Consider the following 18676-nt stretch of genomic DNA (forward strand, 5'->3'; position numbering starts at 1 on the left):
CTGGTCGGTATTAGAGTTTACCATAAAAAATGGTAACGAATGGGAGGACGGACAAAAAGGTGGTAGAAAGAATAGTTGACGCAAGAATCTTTTCATTCTTTTTAAGCAAATAAAATAGAGATTTCTGCATTTTACAAATCCGGCGAATCAAAGAGGCCCTCAATTTTTTTACTCAGGGAATCCCGAGAAAGTAGGCTGCGAGGGAGAGAAACAGAGATGATAAGCCCATGAGACATCGAGAGAGGGTGCGTGGCTTCGTGGCCCAGGCCGGCACCCGGCACCCGACGCGGTGTGGCGGGCGAAGACAGTCATCCGCAAATGACTGGCTGAGAAGAAGATCATGGACGAGCCGCGGAGCCGGAGCCCTTTCACTCCACGCTTTTTACAGCGTACGCACGCGCACGCTCATCTTCTCGTCTCTCTCTCTAGCTCACCTGGCCGACTGGCAGCCACGTACACGGAGCCGCTGCCACCTGCCGCGACATGGCCGTCCTTCCTTTCAGGCTGCGGCTGCGCACGGCGGCCATTTCCGGCCCGAGCCCCTCGTCTTCTGTCGTCTGTCCTAGCAGGCAGCACAGAGACGGTGGCTCCTTCTCCTGCCGCGCCGCGGCGGCAGCCGGGGGACCGATCATCGTCTCCGGGGACCCGCCCACGTTCGTCTCCGCCCCCGGCCGCCGCATTGTCGCTGGTACGTATACTATCGTCTGTTCGCTTTTTTTTTCGTTCTGAAGAAATAGACAGCTCTGTGTATTCGTTCAACGGCCAAGCGCCGAGCCATTTGCAACCGCATGCTTGTGCTTGCCAGTATCCTGCCTAATCACACATGTGCAGATGTGTTCGATCATCTCTTTGGTTAATTAATTTGGTGCCAGTAGAAAAGAAGAAGAGTAACAGTAATAGAGTTAGAGACCAAGTGAAATTGGCCTTTGTGTTTTGAAAATTGATTGACATTGGTTTTTCATAGTAATATGTGATCTGAACAAGTACTTTGCGTTGCAGTTGGCGACCTCCATGGTGATCTCCACCAAACGAGGGCTGCACTGGTGATGGCCGGTGTCCTGAGCACGGAATCAGATTGTCATGTATGGACAGGCGGGCAGACGGTACTGCTATGTTTACACCATATTTGAAGTTCTATTATCCGTTTCTTTTAAGATTTCCATTTCTAGGCTCTTGTTAAGGGATTGGCTAGATAGCGCTTTCTTGTAGAATAGCCTTCGTAATCTCCTTGCCAAAATGTAGGGCATCTTAGCTTTTTACCGTTTTTTAATAGACAATGGTCTTGTTAAGAATAGACAATGGTCCATTCTGAATCCTGAATTGTGGTGCTTGGTTAGAATAAAATCCTAAAGTTTGTATCTATATTTAATTCTGAATGTTCTACAACTGTTTAACCTGAACTCTAATCCACTTTTGGTTAATGATTATGCATTTTGGGGTTTCCCAAAACTATAAAATATCATAGATATAGGGAATTCTCTGAAACTATAACCCACAGAGTTCAAAACAATATGACTTTGTGTATGCAGGAAAAATGACAATAGATAAAGATTACATTTGCATTTTTTGTTTATGACATAAATAATATTATTATTAATGAATCTTTGCAAGTTCTCATTCTATAGCAGTCCTTGCTCCCAGTAACACTTTCAAGAATTTCGAAATTCAGAGGTCCAAAACCACCGTAATGGATAAGGTTTGGGCCTTTGTTTGCCTATCTAAGGTTCCAAAAAAAACCTGCTATAGTAATTTCCTCTACCAATATGATCATTCTCCTTCCATACAAAAACGCAAGTTCTTTTGTTTTTCACTGGATAAAAATAGTCATATTTTGGGACGATGTTATGCAGGTTACTGTTTCATAGCATTTTCCTACATACAGGAAACTTCTAATATTTTTGAAAGGCAAGAAATGCAAAACATTATTAAAAATCGGACAAGAGTTCAGGTTAAACGGTTTTGGAAATGTATGGTTAATATGGACGTTTCATAGTCAGGCTTCAAGCCGAACCAAGCACTACTTTAGCATACTGTGTCTGTGTTCTCTACTGCTCTCAGGTGGAGTGTGTTTAAAATTGAACCTTTTAGACAAATGTGTGATGTGCTTCTTTTTTTTATTTTAGAAATGTGTGTGATGTGCTTGTGTACAGGTTCTGGTTCAAGTTGGGGATATCCTTGACCGTGGAGAAGATGAAATCGCAATACTGTCCCTGTTGAGTTCACTCAATGTGCAAGCAAAATCTCAAGGCGGTGCTGTGTTTCAGGTTTGACCATTACTTCATGTCCTTCTAAGTACTCTACAACATTGTAATACTTAAGAAAAAAAATGTTAGGTAAACGGAAATCATGAAACCATGAATGTGGAAGGCGATTTCCGGTACGTCGATCCAGGATCATTTGATGAGTGTATACGCTTCCTGGAATACTTGGAGGAATTTGATGGCGAGTGGGATGATGCTTTCCTCAACTGGGTTAATGTTTCTCAAAAGTGGAAGGAAGAATATCGGGTGTCGCCTAATGGTGACTGGCTTCCTTTGAACTTTGTCAAGGTAACAAAGCATTGACTGTCAATGAAGAATGATTGAGCTTGTTCAATTAACCACATTCGAATATACAATGTTCATATTGTAATATGTACATTTCCAATTTTACTACATCGGTAAGTACATCCCAAATCCACAACAAAATGAAAATAAAAGAAATAACCAGCAGCATTTCATTCGATGAATAGCCTTCAAAAAATGAGTAATGATGTATTCTCATCTGCTTCTGAGACATTTCCCTCCAAATGCCAAGACAGAAAAATAAAGGGTTCGCTGCAAGAGCATCACTTTTTAAGCAAGGTGGACCATTAGCTTGCGAATTGGCACGACATCCTGTTGTCCTGAATGTCAATGACTGGATGTTTTGCCATGGTGGCCTTCTTCCCCATCATGGTGAGTCGCTCAAGAGATCGTGTGATTTGAGCTCGGCATTTACAATTCCGCTTCTAATATAAAACAGATCACCTAATATGTTCCAGTTGATATCACATATTTCTGTAAGTGTTATCTAAGATTCTAAGTCCATTTCCACTCCATAGTTGAATACGGGATCGAACGCATCAACAAGGAAGTATCGAATTGGATGCAATGTTCAAGTGAAGACATCGATGATACCGATCTCCCCTTCATAGCTACCAGAGGATATGACAGTGTAGTATGGACTCGTTTGTACTCTCAAGATTCAGTCGAAAGGACGCGGCGTTCTTGGGATGTGAGAAGATCCAACCCACTAAACATATGGTTTCATTTTTCACCATGGAAAATGTTTGCTAGTTACAGAACTGTTGTCACATGCTTAACATAATTATCATACAAATATTTTTGTTGGTTTCAGCTATCTTCTATTATCGCTGAACAAACATTGAAATCTGTTGGAGCTAAAGGAATGGTCGTCGGACACACTCCCCAGACTCGTGGAGTGAACTGGTATACATTGTTCTAAATTGGGTAAAGACAAGATACCAATATTTTCTCAAATAAGCTATAGATGACTGTCTCTTTGTTCCCAGCAAATGTGATGGTAAAGTTTGGTGTGTTGATGTGGGCATGTCTTATGGTGTACTGCATTCGAGACCAGAGGTAAATTTATTCCTTTTGGCCTAATTCATGACATCCCATGTTTTGTCCTAAGTAGTGTGCTCTTCTACAAACATTTAGTGTTTGCTACGTTAGGATTAATTTGCTAAATCCATGCTGTGGTTAATTGTTGTAGCCGCATCATATATGTACTATCTGCAGTAACATCATGATATTTTTCCAGTTTTAATGAAGAAATGACTTGATTTCTCGAAAATTTAAGCCTGTTTGAGTAGTAAAATTTAATATGTTGATGCACATAAACATGTTTTCCTTTTTCTCTAATGATAAGGATTTTGGACAAAACATTTTTTGGTTTCTGATTTTCAACTCTAATGGCTAGGTCCTAGAAATAGTCAATGACAGACCAAGAGTTATAAAGGGCCAGAGGGACTCATATGATGAGATGGAAGTGCTGGACTATTTATGATACCTCGAAATTTATGTAAGAACTCTTAAATTCATCTCTCCTCTTAATCTCCAAAACTGGGTAAATTATTCTTTGAAGAATCTGCAAAAATAGGAGTTTTCATTATTTGTTGGGACAATAATTTGTTACAGGAAACCTACAAATTTCATTTTTGTTTATTGCTTGCATGCCTGAAAAATTCATGAATGAAATAAGTACGCTATTGCAGGTATATAATAGGCAGCATTTTACTGGGAAAGATATTATACAAGACAGTTTTGGGTGGACACCCGGTTGACTAAATTCTTCAGGACACATATACATCAAAAGATACCAACCGGCTTTCCATAACGGTTAGTACATTTTCTGTTGACAAAACTGCATACCTCTTTGAACTTATGTGATTCAATCATCTAACTTCACAAACTTGAAATTACTTTTCATTCTATGCCCCTACTGAAATATAAGGTCTCCAAAAGTAGCCAATTTGAATTCGATGATTGAATCCACCATGTAAAACCTGAGTGTGTAAGTTACAATTAGCAGGAACAACTCCAGAATACATGAAAGTGATCATGCTATATCTTAAAGCAAATGCAGAAAACGGAGTGATATTTAAAGATTGATGTATTCAGCACCCAAGGTTTGGGTTTTCCTGCACCTTCGAATGCACAGAAGGGGGGTGGGGGGGGGTAAGGGAGGGTGTGGACAACAAATATCTGAATATTTTCTTTTTCAGTGCTTTCCAGGACTGTTCACTCAGTCTTACATCGCAAAGCATCGGCTTGCTAATGAGGCAAGGGACATAATAATAAATTATGAGCAACAGCACTGTTATCATCTTCAAGTGTTCATCAAGAAGGCGAAGGACAGCCGGGCACTCATCCATAGGAATTGGAGTAAAGTTGTGTGTGCCATACGCATGGAGGAGACCACACTATGGGCATTTCGCTTTTTCTGCTTCGCCAACAACCCAGCAGGTCTTCACCTAGAATGTTACCGTCTATGATGTTGATGATGTTAAAGATTTTAGATGTCAAATGAGTACTGCTACTGTGCCACTTGTATATGTATGCTATGGTGCTATTGTGATATCCATTAATTATGCAATGGTGGTTGACCATTTGTTATGTTTGGGTATGTTTGATTGATATGAATTATGTTGTGGGTCTAGGTTCAAATTAAAATTCTGACCAATTTGCTTATTGCATGGATTAAATTATGCAAAAATTACGTTCGACACAGTCCAGAAAAACAAACCATGTGCAATGGACAACCATAACACAAATGATTGAACCAAAGTGCAGTAGACCAAATAACGCACATGTTCTACCATTAAAACATCGTGTGTGATGAACCAGCACAACACACAATTGTGCAATGACAACCATATGCGATGCACTACATTGCACACATGTTTTCTTTGTAATGAATCGTGTGGGATGGATGGATGTTCCGTTGAGCCAATTGTATGCGACTGTTCACGTCACTACAAACAATTCCTCCACGGCAAACATGTGGGACGGCGACCCCATCGCACATGATTGTCCTTCCCTCTGCAATGAACCCCCAATCACAAATCCACGCAACCACATGGTTAGTGAAATTGTGTGCGATGGGGGGGGGGGGGGGGTGAACCGTGTGGGGTGATATGATTTGCACTAGTGGGTAGCATGTGAGAACTAGCTATTTGATAATGATATACTTAGAATGGTAATGAAAATGCTATGATCTTTTTGTGTCGTGCGACGAAATAACTATATATGTTTGATAAGTGTCCAAATCAAATGAGAGGGAATCAATTTTTTTCCGGAAAGGAGGTTGAAATCCCCAACCTCTGCATCCAAGGATGCACACAATCATATTTATTAAATTATTCAACAGATCCTGACAAAACAAATACATGGATCAACCCAAAGCCACCTTCCTAGTGACCTCTGTCGCTACACCTACAAGCTTGACGATGTGCACTGAGCTTGCATCAACACAGACCATATAACTCGGTGGCCTCGCCAAGCCGTCCTACGGCGAGCCGAGAGCACCAACCGGTTTAGCAGACCCTCCGCATGTACCGCATGCACACGCTCTAGAATCCGCCGCCGCCATCTTCTGTCATCTCATCTTCAGGAGGGATCAACACATTGACCTTGCCAGGCCCAACCGTCGTCAAGGGCACCACGTCGCCAGATAGTGCCACCACCCTGCGCGTCCATCCACACACGTCCCATCGCCGAGACTCCATTGCACCACACCATCGAGACTCGTCATTGTCGTTGCGGTAGATGCAAGACCGCACTACCTCTTGTCCCCTCCAGCCAGCACCTGCTCCAATATGATGCCCCCAAGAGGGAAAAGGCACCAAAGATGCCAACATCATCTGATCTGGGACACCCAGATCTAGGGTTTCCCCCAGAGCAGCCTGAGCAAGGTGACGCAGACTACAACCGATGGTGCCTCAACAAGGAAACAACATCTGTCAGATTCAGGGCTCCGCAGACCTAAGAAATGTTCGAACTCTGGGGCGTGTGTGAAGAACTCAACCTCTCCAGCCAACCAATCCATCACCCCCACAGCCTAGCTCGATGAACAAGGAAGAGAAAGGACTCGACAGTTTACCCAGGTTCGGGCTACCTTGCGGTGTAAGACCCTACTCCTGCTTTGTGGTGGATTTGCCTCACGAGGGGCTGAGGATGAACTAGTACAAGGGAAGAACAACCTCGCGAGGTCTGCTCTGGTGAGTGAATGAGCTGAGGGGATTGGATCGCCCCCTCCTATGGTGGTGGCTAGCCTATACTTATAGTGGCCTTGGTCCTCTTCCCCCAAAGCGTAGGTGGGAAGGGATCCCACAGTGGCCAATTTGAAAGGAGACAAGTAGTACATCTTATCCTGACGAAAGGTGGTCTTCGTATGCAAAGCTTCTGGTCGTGACGCTGCGCTGGGATCGGCGATGACATCCGTCTTGCCGTCCTGGCGGTCTTGGTCTTGTTGCACGGGAATGGAAACATTTGCCTGATTCCTCGGGACCCCGCGCCTGCGCTTGCCTCCTTAGCACTAAAGAGGAAACTGTCTTCTCTGCGCCCGCTGGCGCCCTCCTGGCCTTGGTCGTCATGGCTTGCGTCACTGCAACTTCATGAGGTTCGGTGCCTGCATAGAAATTTCCGCTCCCCGGGAGAAACATGGGGAGGCCGCTCCCTCCGGAGGTCTTGGCGCCATCCGCCTCACGAGGCTTGGCCCCTTGCAAGGGTCGTGTCTTGTCGGTGTTGTAGATGGGCCATACCAGGCCGTCGATGGATCCACGCCGTGGGTCGCAGGCAGGCAAGTCTGGGTACCCTGGTTCCAAGAACGCTGACAACGTCAAAGATGCCGCCATTGTCCACCATGATCGAAGTCGGCTTGATTTTCACCGGCATTCGCTCCACCCCGACTCCACATGTGATTGGATCCGTGGGGAGCCGCGCCATGAAGATGCACGCAACCGCCGGAATGCAGGTAGAGGAGATCCAACCGCACCTCACCGAGCCCTCCACATGTCGCCGGCTGGCCAAGGGGCACACTGCAATGGATCTGAATGGGGATTAGATCACCGGCCGCCGCTACCAACCATTTCCTAAGAGTATGCCGGAGACCGATCCCCACAGATCCTCCGGCCATCGAGGCGACCACCGCCGCCACCCGGCCAGAGAGAGAGAGAGAGAGAGAGAGAGAGAGAGAGAGAGAGAGAGAGAGAGAGAGAGAGAGAGAGAGAGAGAGAGAGAGAGAAGAGGGTGGTCACGGGAGGAGGAGTGGCGGCAGCTTCCTAGGGTTGCAGGATAGTCAAGAGCGAATAAGGTAAAATGAAAAATCTTTACTAATATATTGAAACAATGTGCCAGAAAAATTGAACATATAGAACAATGATAGTTGAACATACATCACAATGGCATAGCAATTGTACACGATTCTTTTTGTAACTATTAGCAGAACGACATTATAACATAGCAATTGCTACATGTTTTTGTTTGATATCATCATCTCAATGTCATTATCACATAGCAATTGCAACACAATCTTTATATTTAACTCTTAGCATGGTAACAATTTAACACATATACAAATATTGCAATTTGCAACATAAAGATATATAGGCATTGTTATACGATGAATAGCATAATTTATATTGCAAAGAATATATTCACAATCATATGAAAAAACTTGTTTAGACATGAACACAAATGATACGAGTGTACCACAGCTCATCGTGGTGGCTGTTGGAACTGTAGGCTAACGCAACAGAAAACAAAAATTTATGTACTAAGTACATGCCTAGGACCACTGTGAAGATGCATACAAGGTTTGATCTGATCATTACCAACTCAAGACAGCAGCAGAAGAAGAGTTGGTGAAAATCATCGATGCAGATTTCCGCAGCTAGGATTTTACAACGTTCCAACTGCGAGAATTTTCTCCCTCAAACAAAGATTGAAAGTATGATCATTCCACCACAGCATACGGTGTCACCGATCCAGAAGCACTTTGCTGCCGAGAACTAATCTCCACCGGAGACTAGGCAACCTTGCGACACAACAAAACTATTTCATGGAGTAGTTTGAGAGAGAAAGCAGATCATTGCATGCCATTGTTTGAGAGCTCAAGTCCTCAACTTGTGTGTGAATTGTGGTTTCCCTCCTCCTCCATATATAGATGGAGAGGGGAGGGGTGGGGTGGAAGGAGGCAGCCCAAAGTCCTCCCCCCACACCACCAAAAATGTCCCACAAAAAGGAGATGGGTTGTCCCCAAAGGCCACACCACATGGAGGAGGCTGCCCTCAAAGGAACCCCCCTCCCAACACTTTCCACAAAAAGGGGAGCTGCCCCCCAAAGGGGGGAGCCACCAACACATCCCACCAAAGGAGGAGGGTTGTCCCCCAATGAGGGAACCCTTCCCAACACTTGGTGCTTTGTGTGTGCTGCCCCTTGGGGCCTCCCGAAAAAATCCGGGAGGTCCAAGAACCTTTTCGGAACCCTTCAAAAAATTCTGGATGCACTCCAAAACTTTTCCGGCTTGATGGTTTTTGTGGTTTCCTCTGAAATTTTTTTGGTTACTCCGAAACACTTATGGTTTTCTCTTCGAAACGTTTTCAACACCTCTGAAACTTTTACGGTGCCGGAATCGTGCGACCTTGACAAGCGAAGAATTGGTGGGCGGTGGAGAGGAGGACGATGGGCAGGGTCAATAGGGAAAAGGCGACATGTGCAGCATGGGGCACCGACATAGAGGTGGATGATGGGGAACGTTGCATGGAAAACAATTTTTTTTCTATGGACACCCAAGATTTATTCTATGGAGATGCTAGCAACAAGAGGGGGAGTGTCTACATACCCTTGTAGATCAAATGTGTTAACATCTAAAGATCGTGGTTGGTGTAGTCGTACCCCCTTTGTGATCCAATCTGATCCAGTGCCGAATGGACGGCACCTTCGAGATGTGCATACGTATGGCTCGGTAATGTCTCTGCTTTGTTGATCTAGCAAGGGAGGGTGGAGAGGTAGATGGGATCTAAGCCAGCACAGCGGCGTGGTAGTGGTGGTGGCAGCGGAACACCGGCAGGGCTTCGCCAAGTGCTACACGGAGGAGAAGGAGTAATGGGAGGGGAAGGGGGAGGCACCAAGGTTCAAAGGGGTGCTTCCCCCTGTGCCTCCCCACCTTTATATAGGAGACGGCGGGGGGGGGGGGGGGGGTGGTGTATTTCCCTCCAAGCCCCTAGGGTCATTGGCCAAGGGGGGAGGAAGGAAATCCCTTCTTTCCTTGCCCACCGATTGCTATCCCCCTTTTAGGGATTTTGATCTTATCCCTTCGGGATATGATCCTATTCCTTTTAGGGGGATCTTGCTGCACCTAGACCAGGGGTGTGGGGCATTGCCCCACTATCCACATCCATGTGCCCCCCCCCCATGCAGGTGGGACCCACTCCAGAACCTTCTAAAACCTTCCAGGTATAATACCGAAAAATCTCGAACATTTTTCGGAACCCTAAATATGACTTCCCGTATATAATTCTTTACCTCCAGACCATTGATGACCCACAAGTATAGGGGATCAATTTTATCTCTTTTCGATAAGTAAGAGTGTTGAACCCAACGAGGAGCAGAAGGAAATGACAAGTGGTTTTTAACAAGGTAATGTCTGCAAGTGCTGAAATTGTAAGTAATAGAGTAGTTTGATAGCAAGATATTTTGTAATGAGCAAGTAATGATAATAGTAACAAAAGTGCAGCAAGGTAGCCCAATCCTTTTGAGGCAAAGGACAGGCCAAAACGATCTCTTATAGTAAGCAAAGCATTCTTGAGGGTACACGGGAATTTCATCTAGTCACTTTCATCATGTTGATTCGATTCGTGTTCGCTACTTCGATAATTTGATATGTGGGTGGACCAGTGATACGTCTCCAATGTATCTATAATTTTTGATTGTTCCATGTTGTTTTATTATCAATCTTAGATGTTTCATAATCATTTTATATCATTTTTTGGTACTAACCTATTGACATAGTGCCCAATGCCAGTTCATGTTTTTTACATCGCAGGAAATCAATATCAACCAGAGTACAAATGGCATGAAACTTTACGATGATTTTTTATGGGCCAAAAGGAAGCAGATGGGCCCTGGTTGCACCTGGGGGAGTCCCGAGGAGGGGACAACCCACTAGGGCGCGCCAGGAGGCCCTGGCGCGCCCTGGTGGGTTTTGCCCACCTCAAGTACCCCCCGGACCACCTCTTTGCTCTATAAATCCCCCAAAAATCCTAGAACCCCAGGGGAGTCGACGAAATATTCATCTAGCCGCCGCAGAGTCTAGAATCACCAGATCCAATCTAAACACCATCACGGAGGGGTTCACCACTTCCATTGGTGCCTCTCCGGTGATGCGTGCGTAGTTCTTTGTAGACCTTCGGGTCCGTAGTTAGTAGCTAGATGGCTTCATCTCTCTCTCTCTTGATCTTCAATACAATGGTCTCTTGGAGATCCATATTATGTAACTCTTTTGCAGTGTGTTTGTTGGGATCGATGAACTTCGAGTTTATGATCAGATCTATGTTTTTATATCCATGAAAGTATTTGAGTTTCTTTGATCTCTTTTATGCATGATCTCTTATAGCCTCGTATTTCTTCTCCGATATTTGAGTTTCGTCTGGCCAACTCGATCTTTTTATCTTGCAATGGGAAGAGGTGCCCGGTAGTGGGTTCGATCTTACAGTGCTTGATCCCAGTGACAGAAAGGGAACCAACACATATGTATCATTGCTACTAATGATAAAAAGACGAGAACTATATCTACCGCCATATAGATAAACGGATCTTATCTACATCATGTCATCGTTCTTATTGCATTACTCCGCTTTTCCATGAACTTAATACACTAGATGCATGTTGGATAGTGGTCGATGTGTGGAGTAATAGTAGTAGATGCAGGCAGGAATCGGTCTACTAATCTTGGACGTGATGCCTATGTAATGATCATTGCCTGGATATCGTCATAATTATTTGAAGTTCTATCAATTGCCCAACAGTAATTTGTTTACCCACCATTTGCTATTTTTATTGAGAGAAGCCACTAGTGAAACCTACGGCTCCCGGGTCTTATTTCTCATATATTTGCCTTTGCAATCTACTTTTTCCTTGCTTAAACCAAAAATACAAAAAAAAAATACTTTGCTGCACTTTATTTTATTTGCGATCTATTTATCCAATCTATTACAACCTTTTTACCGTCACGCACCAATTTCTGGCGCCGTTACCCGAAAGGGATTGACAACCCCTTTAACACGCCGGGTTGCGAGGTGTTGTTATTTATGTGCAGGGGCTGTTTACGTTGTGTTGCTTGGTTCTCCTACTGGTTCGATAACCTTGGCTTCACAACTGAGGGAAATACCTACCGCCGCTGTGCTGCATCATCCCTCCCTCTCCGGGGAAATACCGACGTAGTTCTAGCTGCCATCAAGGAGAATTTCTAGCGTCGTTGCCGGGGAGGATCTTCAACATAACCAGGTTCCTAATCACAAATATCATCTCCTTGCAATTTACATTATTCACCATTTTCTTCTCGTTTTCCTCTCCCCCACTTCACAACAATTTGTCATTTTATTCGCCTCTCTTTTTCCATTTGCCGTTTTCTTGCCGGATCTGTTTTTGAGTAGAATATTGTTGTGTGATCATCATGACTCAAGAGAACACCAAGTTATGTGATTTCAAATACCAACAACAATGATTTTATTGGCACTCCGCTTGCTCCTCCAGCCACTAGTGCGGAGACTTGTGATATTAATACTGCTTTGCTGAATCTTGTTATGAAAGACCAATTTTTCGGTACTCCTAATGAGGATGTCGCGTCCCATCTTAATACCTTCATGTAATTATGCGATATGCAAAAGAAAAAAGATGCGGACAATGATGTGGTCAAGATGAAATTATTTCCGTTTTCCTTGCGTGATTCTGCAAAAAATTGATTCTCTTCTTTGCCTCGTAATATTATCGATTCTTGGAATAAGTGCAAAGATGCTTTTATCACTAAGTATTTTCCTCCCGCAAAATTATTTCCCTTAGAACCCAGATCATGAATTTCAAGCAACTTGAAAATGAGCATGTTGCTCAATCTTGGGAAAGGATGAAAATGATGCTAAGGAATTGCCCAACTCATGGGTTAAATCTTTGGATGATCATACAAATTTTTTATGCGGAATTGAATTTTGTTTCTCGTAATCTTTTAGATTTCGTAGCGGGTGGTACTTTTATGGAAATTACTTTGGGTGAAGCCACCAAATTTCTTGATAATATTATGGCAAATTATTCACAATGGCATATCGAAAGAGCTCCTACTAGTAAAAAAGTTAACCCGGTTGAAGAAATTTCTTCTTTGAGTGATGAAGTTGATGCTCTTATGAAATTGGTTGCTAGTAAAAGTGCCCCTATTGATTTTAATTATATGCCTTTGTCTACTTTGATTGAGCAAAATAGTGATGCCATTGATGTGAATTTTATCTCTAGAAATAATTTCAACAACAATGCTTATAGAGGTAATTTTAATCCTAGGCATTTTCCTAGTAATTCCTCTAATAATTATGGCAATTACTATGGAAATCAATCTTATAATAATAATAGGAACACCTCTGATCTTGAGAATAATATTAAAGAATTTATCAATACACAAAAAGTTTTCAACACTTCCATAGAAGAAAAGTTGAATAAGATTGATGGTTTGTCTAGAAGTGTTGATAGAATTGCTCATGATGTGGAAAATCTCAAGATGAAATTTTTTGTGCCTAAGTTTGATGAATCAATTAAAGATCTTTATGTTTCTATGGATGAAAGTAAGAAAATAACTTCTATGCTTAGAGCTAAAAGTGAATTTTTGTAAAAAGCTTTTTCTAGTGATTATTCTTGCAAAAGTGATGAAAATCTTAAAATGATTGGTGTCTCTTCTATTGATTCCTTGTTTAGTAAAGTTAAGAGTGGTTAAAAAGTGACTGGATAAGAGTCAACTTTAGGTATAAGGCGTCCCAATATTTCGGAGGGTGAAAATCTTGTTGAGAAAATTGATGAAAATGGGATTGGAGAGGTCAAAACTTTAGCTAGTGATGCACCCACTATTTTGGATTACAAAGACTTTAATTATGATAGTTGCTCTTTGATTGATTGTATTTCTTTGTTGTAATCCATGATAAATTCACCCCATGCTTATGAACAAAATAAAGCTTTTACTGAACATATTGTTTATGCTATGATGAAAGCTCTTGAAGAAAAATTGGAATTAGAAGTTTCAATTCCTAGAAAATTGTATGATGAATGGGAACCTACTATCAAAGTCAAGATTAAAAATTATGAGTGTTTTGCTTTGTGTGACTTGGGTTCTAGTTTTTCTACAATTCTGAAATCTTTATGTGATGTGCTTGGTCTTACCAATCTTGAAGAATGTTCCTTGAATTTGCACTTGGCGGATTCTACTATTAAAAATCCTATGGGAAGGATTAATGATGTTCTTATTCTTGCAAATAGGAATTATGTGCTCATAGATTTCATTGTTCTTGATATTGATTGCAATCCGTCTTGTCCCATTATTCTTGGTAGACCGTTTTTACGCACTATCGGTGCCGTGATTGACATGAAAGAAGGCAATATTAAGTTCCAATTTCCTTTGAGGAAAGGTATGGAACACTTTCCAAGAACTGGAATTAAGCCACCTTATGAATCAATCATGAGGGCATCTTATGGATCTCGAACCAAAGATGACAAAACTTAGATCCTTGCTATATGCCTAGCGAAGGGCATAAAACTATAGCGCTTGTTGGGAGGCAACCCAATGAATAAATTTATTTTTGCTTTTTGCTTCCTGTTCTTGTGTGTTAGCAAAATTGTGCTATTGTTATGATTGTGTTTTTATGTTTTAATTAGTGTTTGTGCCAAGTAAAGCCTTTAGGATCTTCTTGGGCAATAGTTGTATGATCTTGCTGAAAAAAACAAAAAGTTTGCGCTCACAAAATTAATTTTCTTCTTTTACGAGAGAGCGACAAAATACCCATTCCACTTGAAGTAGATCAATATACAAATTTCTCATGTCTTCCTAATTTTTCAGAGTTTTTGGAGTTACAAAAGTATTCAAAATAGTCAGATTTCTACAGATTGTTCTGTTTTGATAGATTCTGTTTTCTTTGTGTTGTGTGATTATTTTGATGGCTCTATGGTTTTCTTTGATGAGTTTTTGACATAGAAAAGTTGGAATACAGTAGATATAATACAAAAACAAAATATGAATTGGTTTGATACATCACTTATAGTAGTGATTTATTATTCTTATACTAACGGATCTCACGAAGGCTTTGTTGAGTTTTCTGTGATTGAAGTTTTCAAGTTTTGGGCTATCTTACGATGGATGAAGGAAGGATGTAAGAGCCTAAGCTTGGGGATGCCCCATCATCCCAAGCTATTATTCAAGAATGAGCAACCAACTAAGCTTCGGGATGCCCCTGAGTGGCATCCCCGCTTTCTTCCAGCAACTATTAGTATTTTACTCAAGACTATATTTTTATTCGTCACATGATATGTGTTTTGCTTGGAGCGTCTTGTATGATATGTGTCTTTGCTTGTTTTATTTTGTGTTTTAAGTTATCAATCCTTGCTGGACACACCTATTTGAGAGAGCCAAAATTATGTCATGACTTGTTAGAATTGCTCTCTATGCTTCACTTAAATCTTTTATGAGCTAGGACTTGCTCTAGTGCTTCACTTATATCTTTTTGAGCACGGTGTGCTTAGTATTTTTGAAGAAATGCTCTCTTGCTTCACTTAGATTTGTTTGAGAGTTAGTAAAATTTTGAAGAAATTCTCTCTTGCTTCACTTAAATTATTTTGAGAGAAAGAAAATTTGTTATGCTCATGATCTTCACTTATATTTGGTTGAGCTTATGAAAAGCAACTCATGAAAATTAGTCCCAAAGTGATAGATATCCAAGAAGGATAAAGTAAAGAAAATGTCATGAAGATCATTGGACAAAATAAACTTGATTCTTAGTAATAGTTTTGAGATATGATGATGTGATATGTGAGTTATGTTGATGAGTAATTGTGCTCTAGTAAGAATATGGGTGTTAAGGTTTGTGATTCCCTATGCAAGTATGAAAGTCAATAGTCATGCAATGAAAATTATATCCTACTTGTGGTGCATTATTCGGTGTTAAATTTGATTAACGCTTGCTTATGAGATTATTCTTTTCTTGGTTGGTCGCTTCCCAGTCTTTTGCTAGCCTTCATTTTGCACTAAGTATGACCTCTACTTGTGCACCCAAAATCCTTTAAACCAGTTTTGCCACATGTGTCCACTATATCTACCTATATGCGGTATTCTTTTGCCGTTCTAGGCAAATTTGCATGTGCCATCTCTAATTTTCAAAATAAACTTCTATTTTGTGTGTTTGTTTCGCTCGCGGAGCGGTGAGGGGTGGCTAATATTTTCCATGCTAGATGTGTTATTCTCAAGATGAGTGTTTATTCACTTATCATTGCACGAGAGTAAGGCAAAGGTATTAGGGATGCCCAGTCCCGAAATGCAAAAAGAAATGAATTTACTTTATGTTGTAAAATAATAAATTCCTTGGAAAGTGTTGATATGGAGGGCACCCGTGGATACGGTTAGCCATGGAAAGTGAAAGTTATGGTGGAAAAGGAATAAACTTTATTTTCTGTTTGGGAACCGCCTATGATATATCTATGCATGGAAAGTATTGGGAACTCTAAGTCATTCTTGTTGGTGGGATGGATACACCTCTCAAAATGTTTTATCTCAATTTTTTCGCTTTGAGCTCTGTCACCTCTACAAATCCCCACTTCCCTCTGCGAAGGGGCTTTCTTTTACTTTATGCAATTTTTATTTTGAAATTTGAGTCTCCATCTTCTCTCATGAAAAGCACCAACTAGGAGGCAATATGATCGTGCTCAAGTATTGGGTGTAGTTAATATTCGAGTGTGTTTCATGAATGGATCAATGTTTGAGCATGATGGGCTAGGGATAACTTATTTTAGCATTGATATTTTGAAAGACATGGTTGCTTGTTGATATGCTTGAGTATCTAAATTATTATGTCAAAACTAGACTATTGCTTTGAATCACATAAAAGTCCAAATGTCCATGCTATAAAGAAAAGGATATGATATGACTTGATGAACAACACTCAACATCAAAATTTCTGTTTTTATCACTTACCTACTGAAGGACGAGTAGGAGGTAAGCTTGGGGATGCTGATACGTCTCCAACGTATCTATAATTTTTGATTGTTCCATGCTGTTTTATTATCAATCTTGGATGTTTTATAATCATTTTATAGTCATTTTATATCATTTTTTGGTACTAACCTATTGACATAGTGCCCAGTGCCAGTTCCTGTTTTTTCCATGTTTTTTACATGCAGGAAATCAATATCAAATGGAGTCCAAATGGCATGAAACTTTATGATGATTTTTATAGGACAAAAGGAAGCAGATGGGCCCTGGTTGCACCTGGGGGGAGTCCCGAGGAGGGGACAACCCACCAGGGCGCGCCAGGAGGCCCTGACGTGCCCTAGTGGGTTGTGCCCACCTCGGGTACCCCCCGGACAGCCTCTTTGCTCTATAAATACCCCAAAAATCCCAGAACCCTAGGAAAGTCGACGAAATATCATCCAGCCGCCGCAGAGTCCAGAAGCACCAGATCCAATCTAAACACCACCATGGAGGGGTTCACCACTTCCATTGGTGCCTCTCCGATGATGCGTGAGTAGTTCTTTGTAGACCTTCGGGTCCGTAGTTAGTAGCTAGATGGCTTCATCTCTCTCTCTCTCTTGATATTCAATACAATGGTCTCTTGGAGATCCATATGATGTAACTCTTTTGCAGTGTGTTTGTTGGGATCGATGAACTTCGAGTTTATGATCAGATCTATGTTTTTATATCCATGAAAGTATTTGAGTTTCTTTGATCTCTTTTATGCACGATCTCTTATAGCCTCGTATTTCTTCTCCAATATTTGGGTTTTGTCTGGCCAACTCTATCTATTTATCTTGCAATGGGAAGAGGTGCCCGGTAGTGGGTTCGATCTTACGGTGCTTGATCCCAGTGACAGAAAGGGAATCAACACGTATGTATCGTTGCTACTAAGGATAAAAAGACGAGATCTATATCTACCGCCATATGGATAAACGGATCTTATCTACATCATGTCATCGTTCTTATTGCATTACTCCGTTTTTCCATGAACTTAATACACTGGATGCATGCTGGATAGCGGTCGATGTGTGGAGTAATAGTAGTAGATGCAGGCAGGAGTCGGTCTACTAATCTTGGACATGATGCCTATGTAATGATCATTGCCTGGATATCATCATATATTTGAAGTTCTATCAATTGCCCAACAGTAATTTGTTTACCCACCGTTTGCTATTTTTTCTGAGAGAAGCCACTAGTGAAACCTACGGCCCCCGGGTCTTGTTTCTCATATATTTGCCTTTGAGATCTACTTTTTCCTTGATTTTATTTCCAGATCTATTAAACCAAAAATACAAAAAATACTTTGCTGCACTTTATTTTATTTTCTATCTATTTATCCAATCTATTACAACCTTTTTACCGTCACGCACCACTTTCTGGCGCCGTTACCCGAAAGGGATTGACAACCCCTTTAACACGTCGGGTTGCGAGGTGTTGTTATTTGTGTGCAGGGGCTGTTTACATTGTGTTGCTTGGTTCTCCTACTAGTTCGATAACCTTGGTTTCATAACTGAGGGAAATACCTACCGCCGCTGTGCTGCATTATCCCTCCCTCTCTGGGGAAATACCGACGTAGTTCCAGGTGCCATCAACCGGTGCTTAGGTGCTGTTCTTACTTGAACACACCTCCTACTTATGATTAACCCTCCCGCAAGCATCCGCAACTACGAGAAAAGTATTAAGAATACATTCTAACCATAGCATTAAACTTTTGGATCCAATCGGTCCCTTACGGAATAGCTCATTATAACATCCCAAATTTTCAATTTGGAATGTTATACACTAGATCATCATTGCATATCATATTTATTGCATTTTGGTTGATCCTGGAAATTTTCACAACTCAAGGACCCTCGGAGAGAGTTTGGAGATTTCGTTATTT

At 41.6% G+C, this 18676-nt stretch overlaps 1 protein-coding gene across 1 annotated transcript; it reads left to right on the top strand.

Annotated features, from left to right (window-relative positions):
* The first annotated feature begins 344 nt into the window (after window positions 1-344).
* Window positions 345-5159, top strand: LOC123132543 (shewanella-like protein phosphatase 1). The gene is made up of 11 exons (XM_044552372.1): window positions 345-688; window positions 1000-1103; window positions 2151-2264; window positions 2334-2549; window positions 2801-2936; window positions 3083-3255; window positions 3379-3470; window positions 3554-3623; window positions 3964-4065; window positions 4259-4382; window positions 4769-5159. The coding sequence occupies exons 1-9, from the start codon at window positions 484-486 to the stop codon at window positions 4048-4050; spliced, it is 1197 nt and encodes a 398-aa protein (XP_044408307.1). The 5' UTR covers window positions 345-483; the 3' UTR covers window positions 4051-4065; window positions 4259-4382; window positions 4769-5159.
* The last annotated feature ends 13517 nt before the right edge of the window (window positions 5160-18676 follow it).

Source organism: Triticum aestivum, chromosome 6A, assembly GCF_018294505.1.
Source record: "Triticum aestivum cultivar Chinese Spring chromosome 6A, IWGSC CS RefSeq v2.1, whole genome shotgun sequence".
NCBI classification, from domain to species: Eukaryota; Viridiplantae; Streptophyta; class Magnoliopsida; order Poales; family Poaceae; genus Triticum; species Triticum aestivum.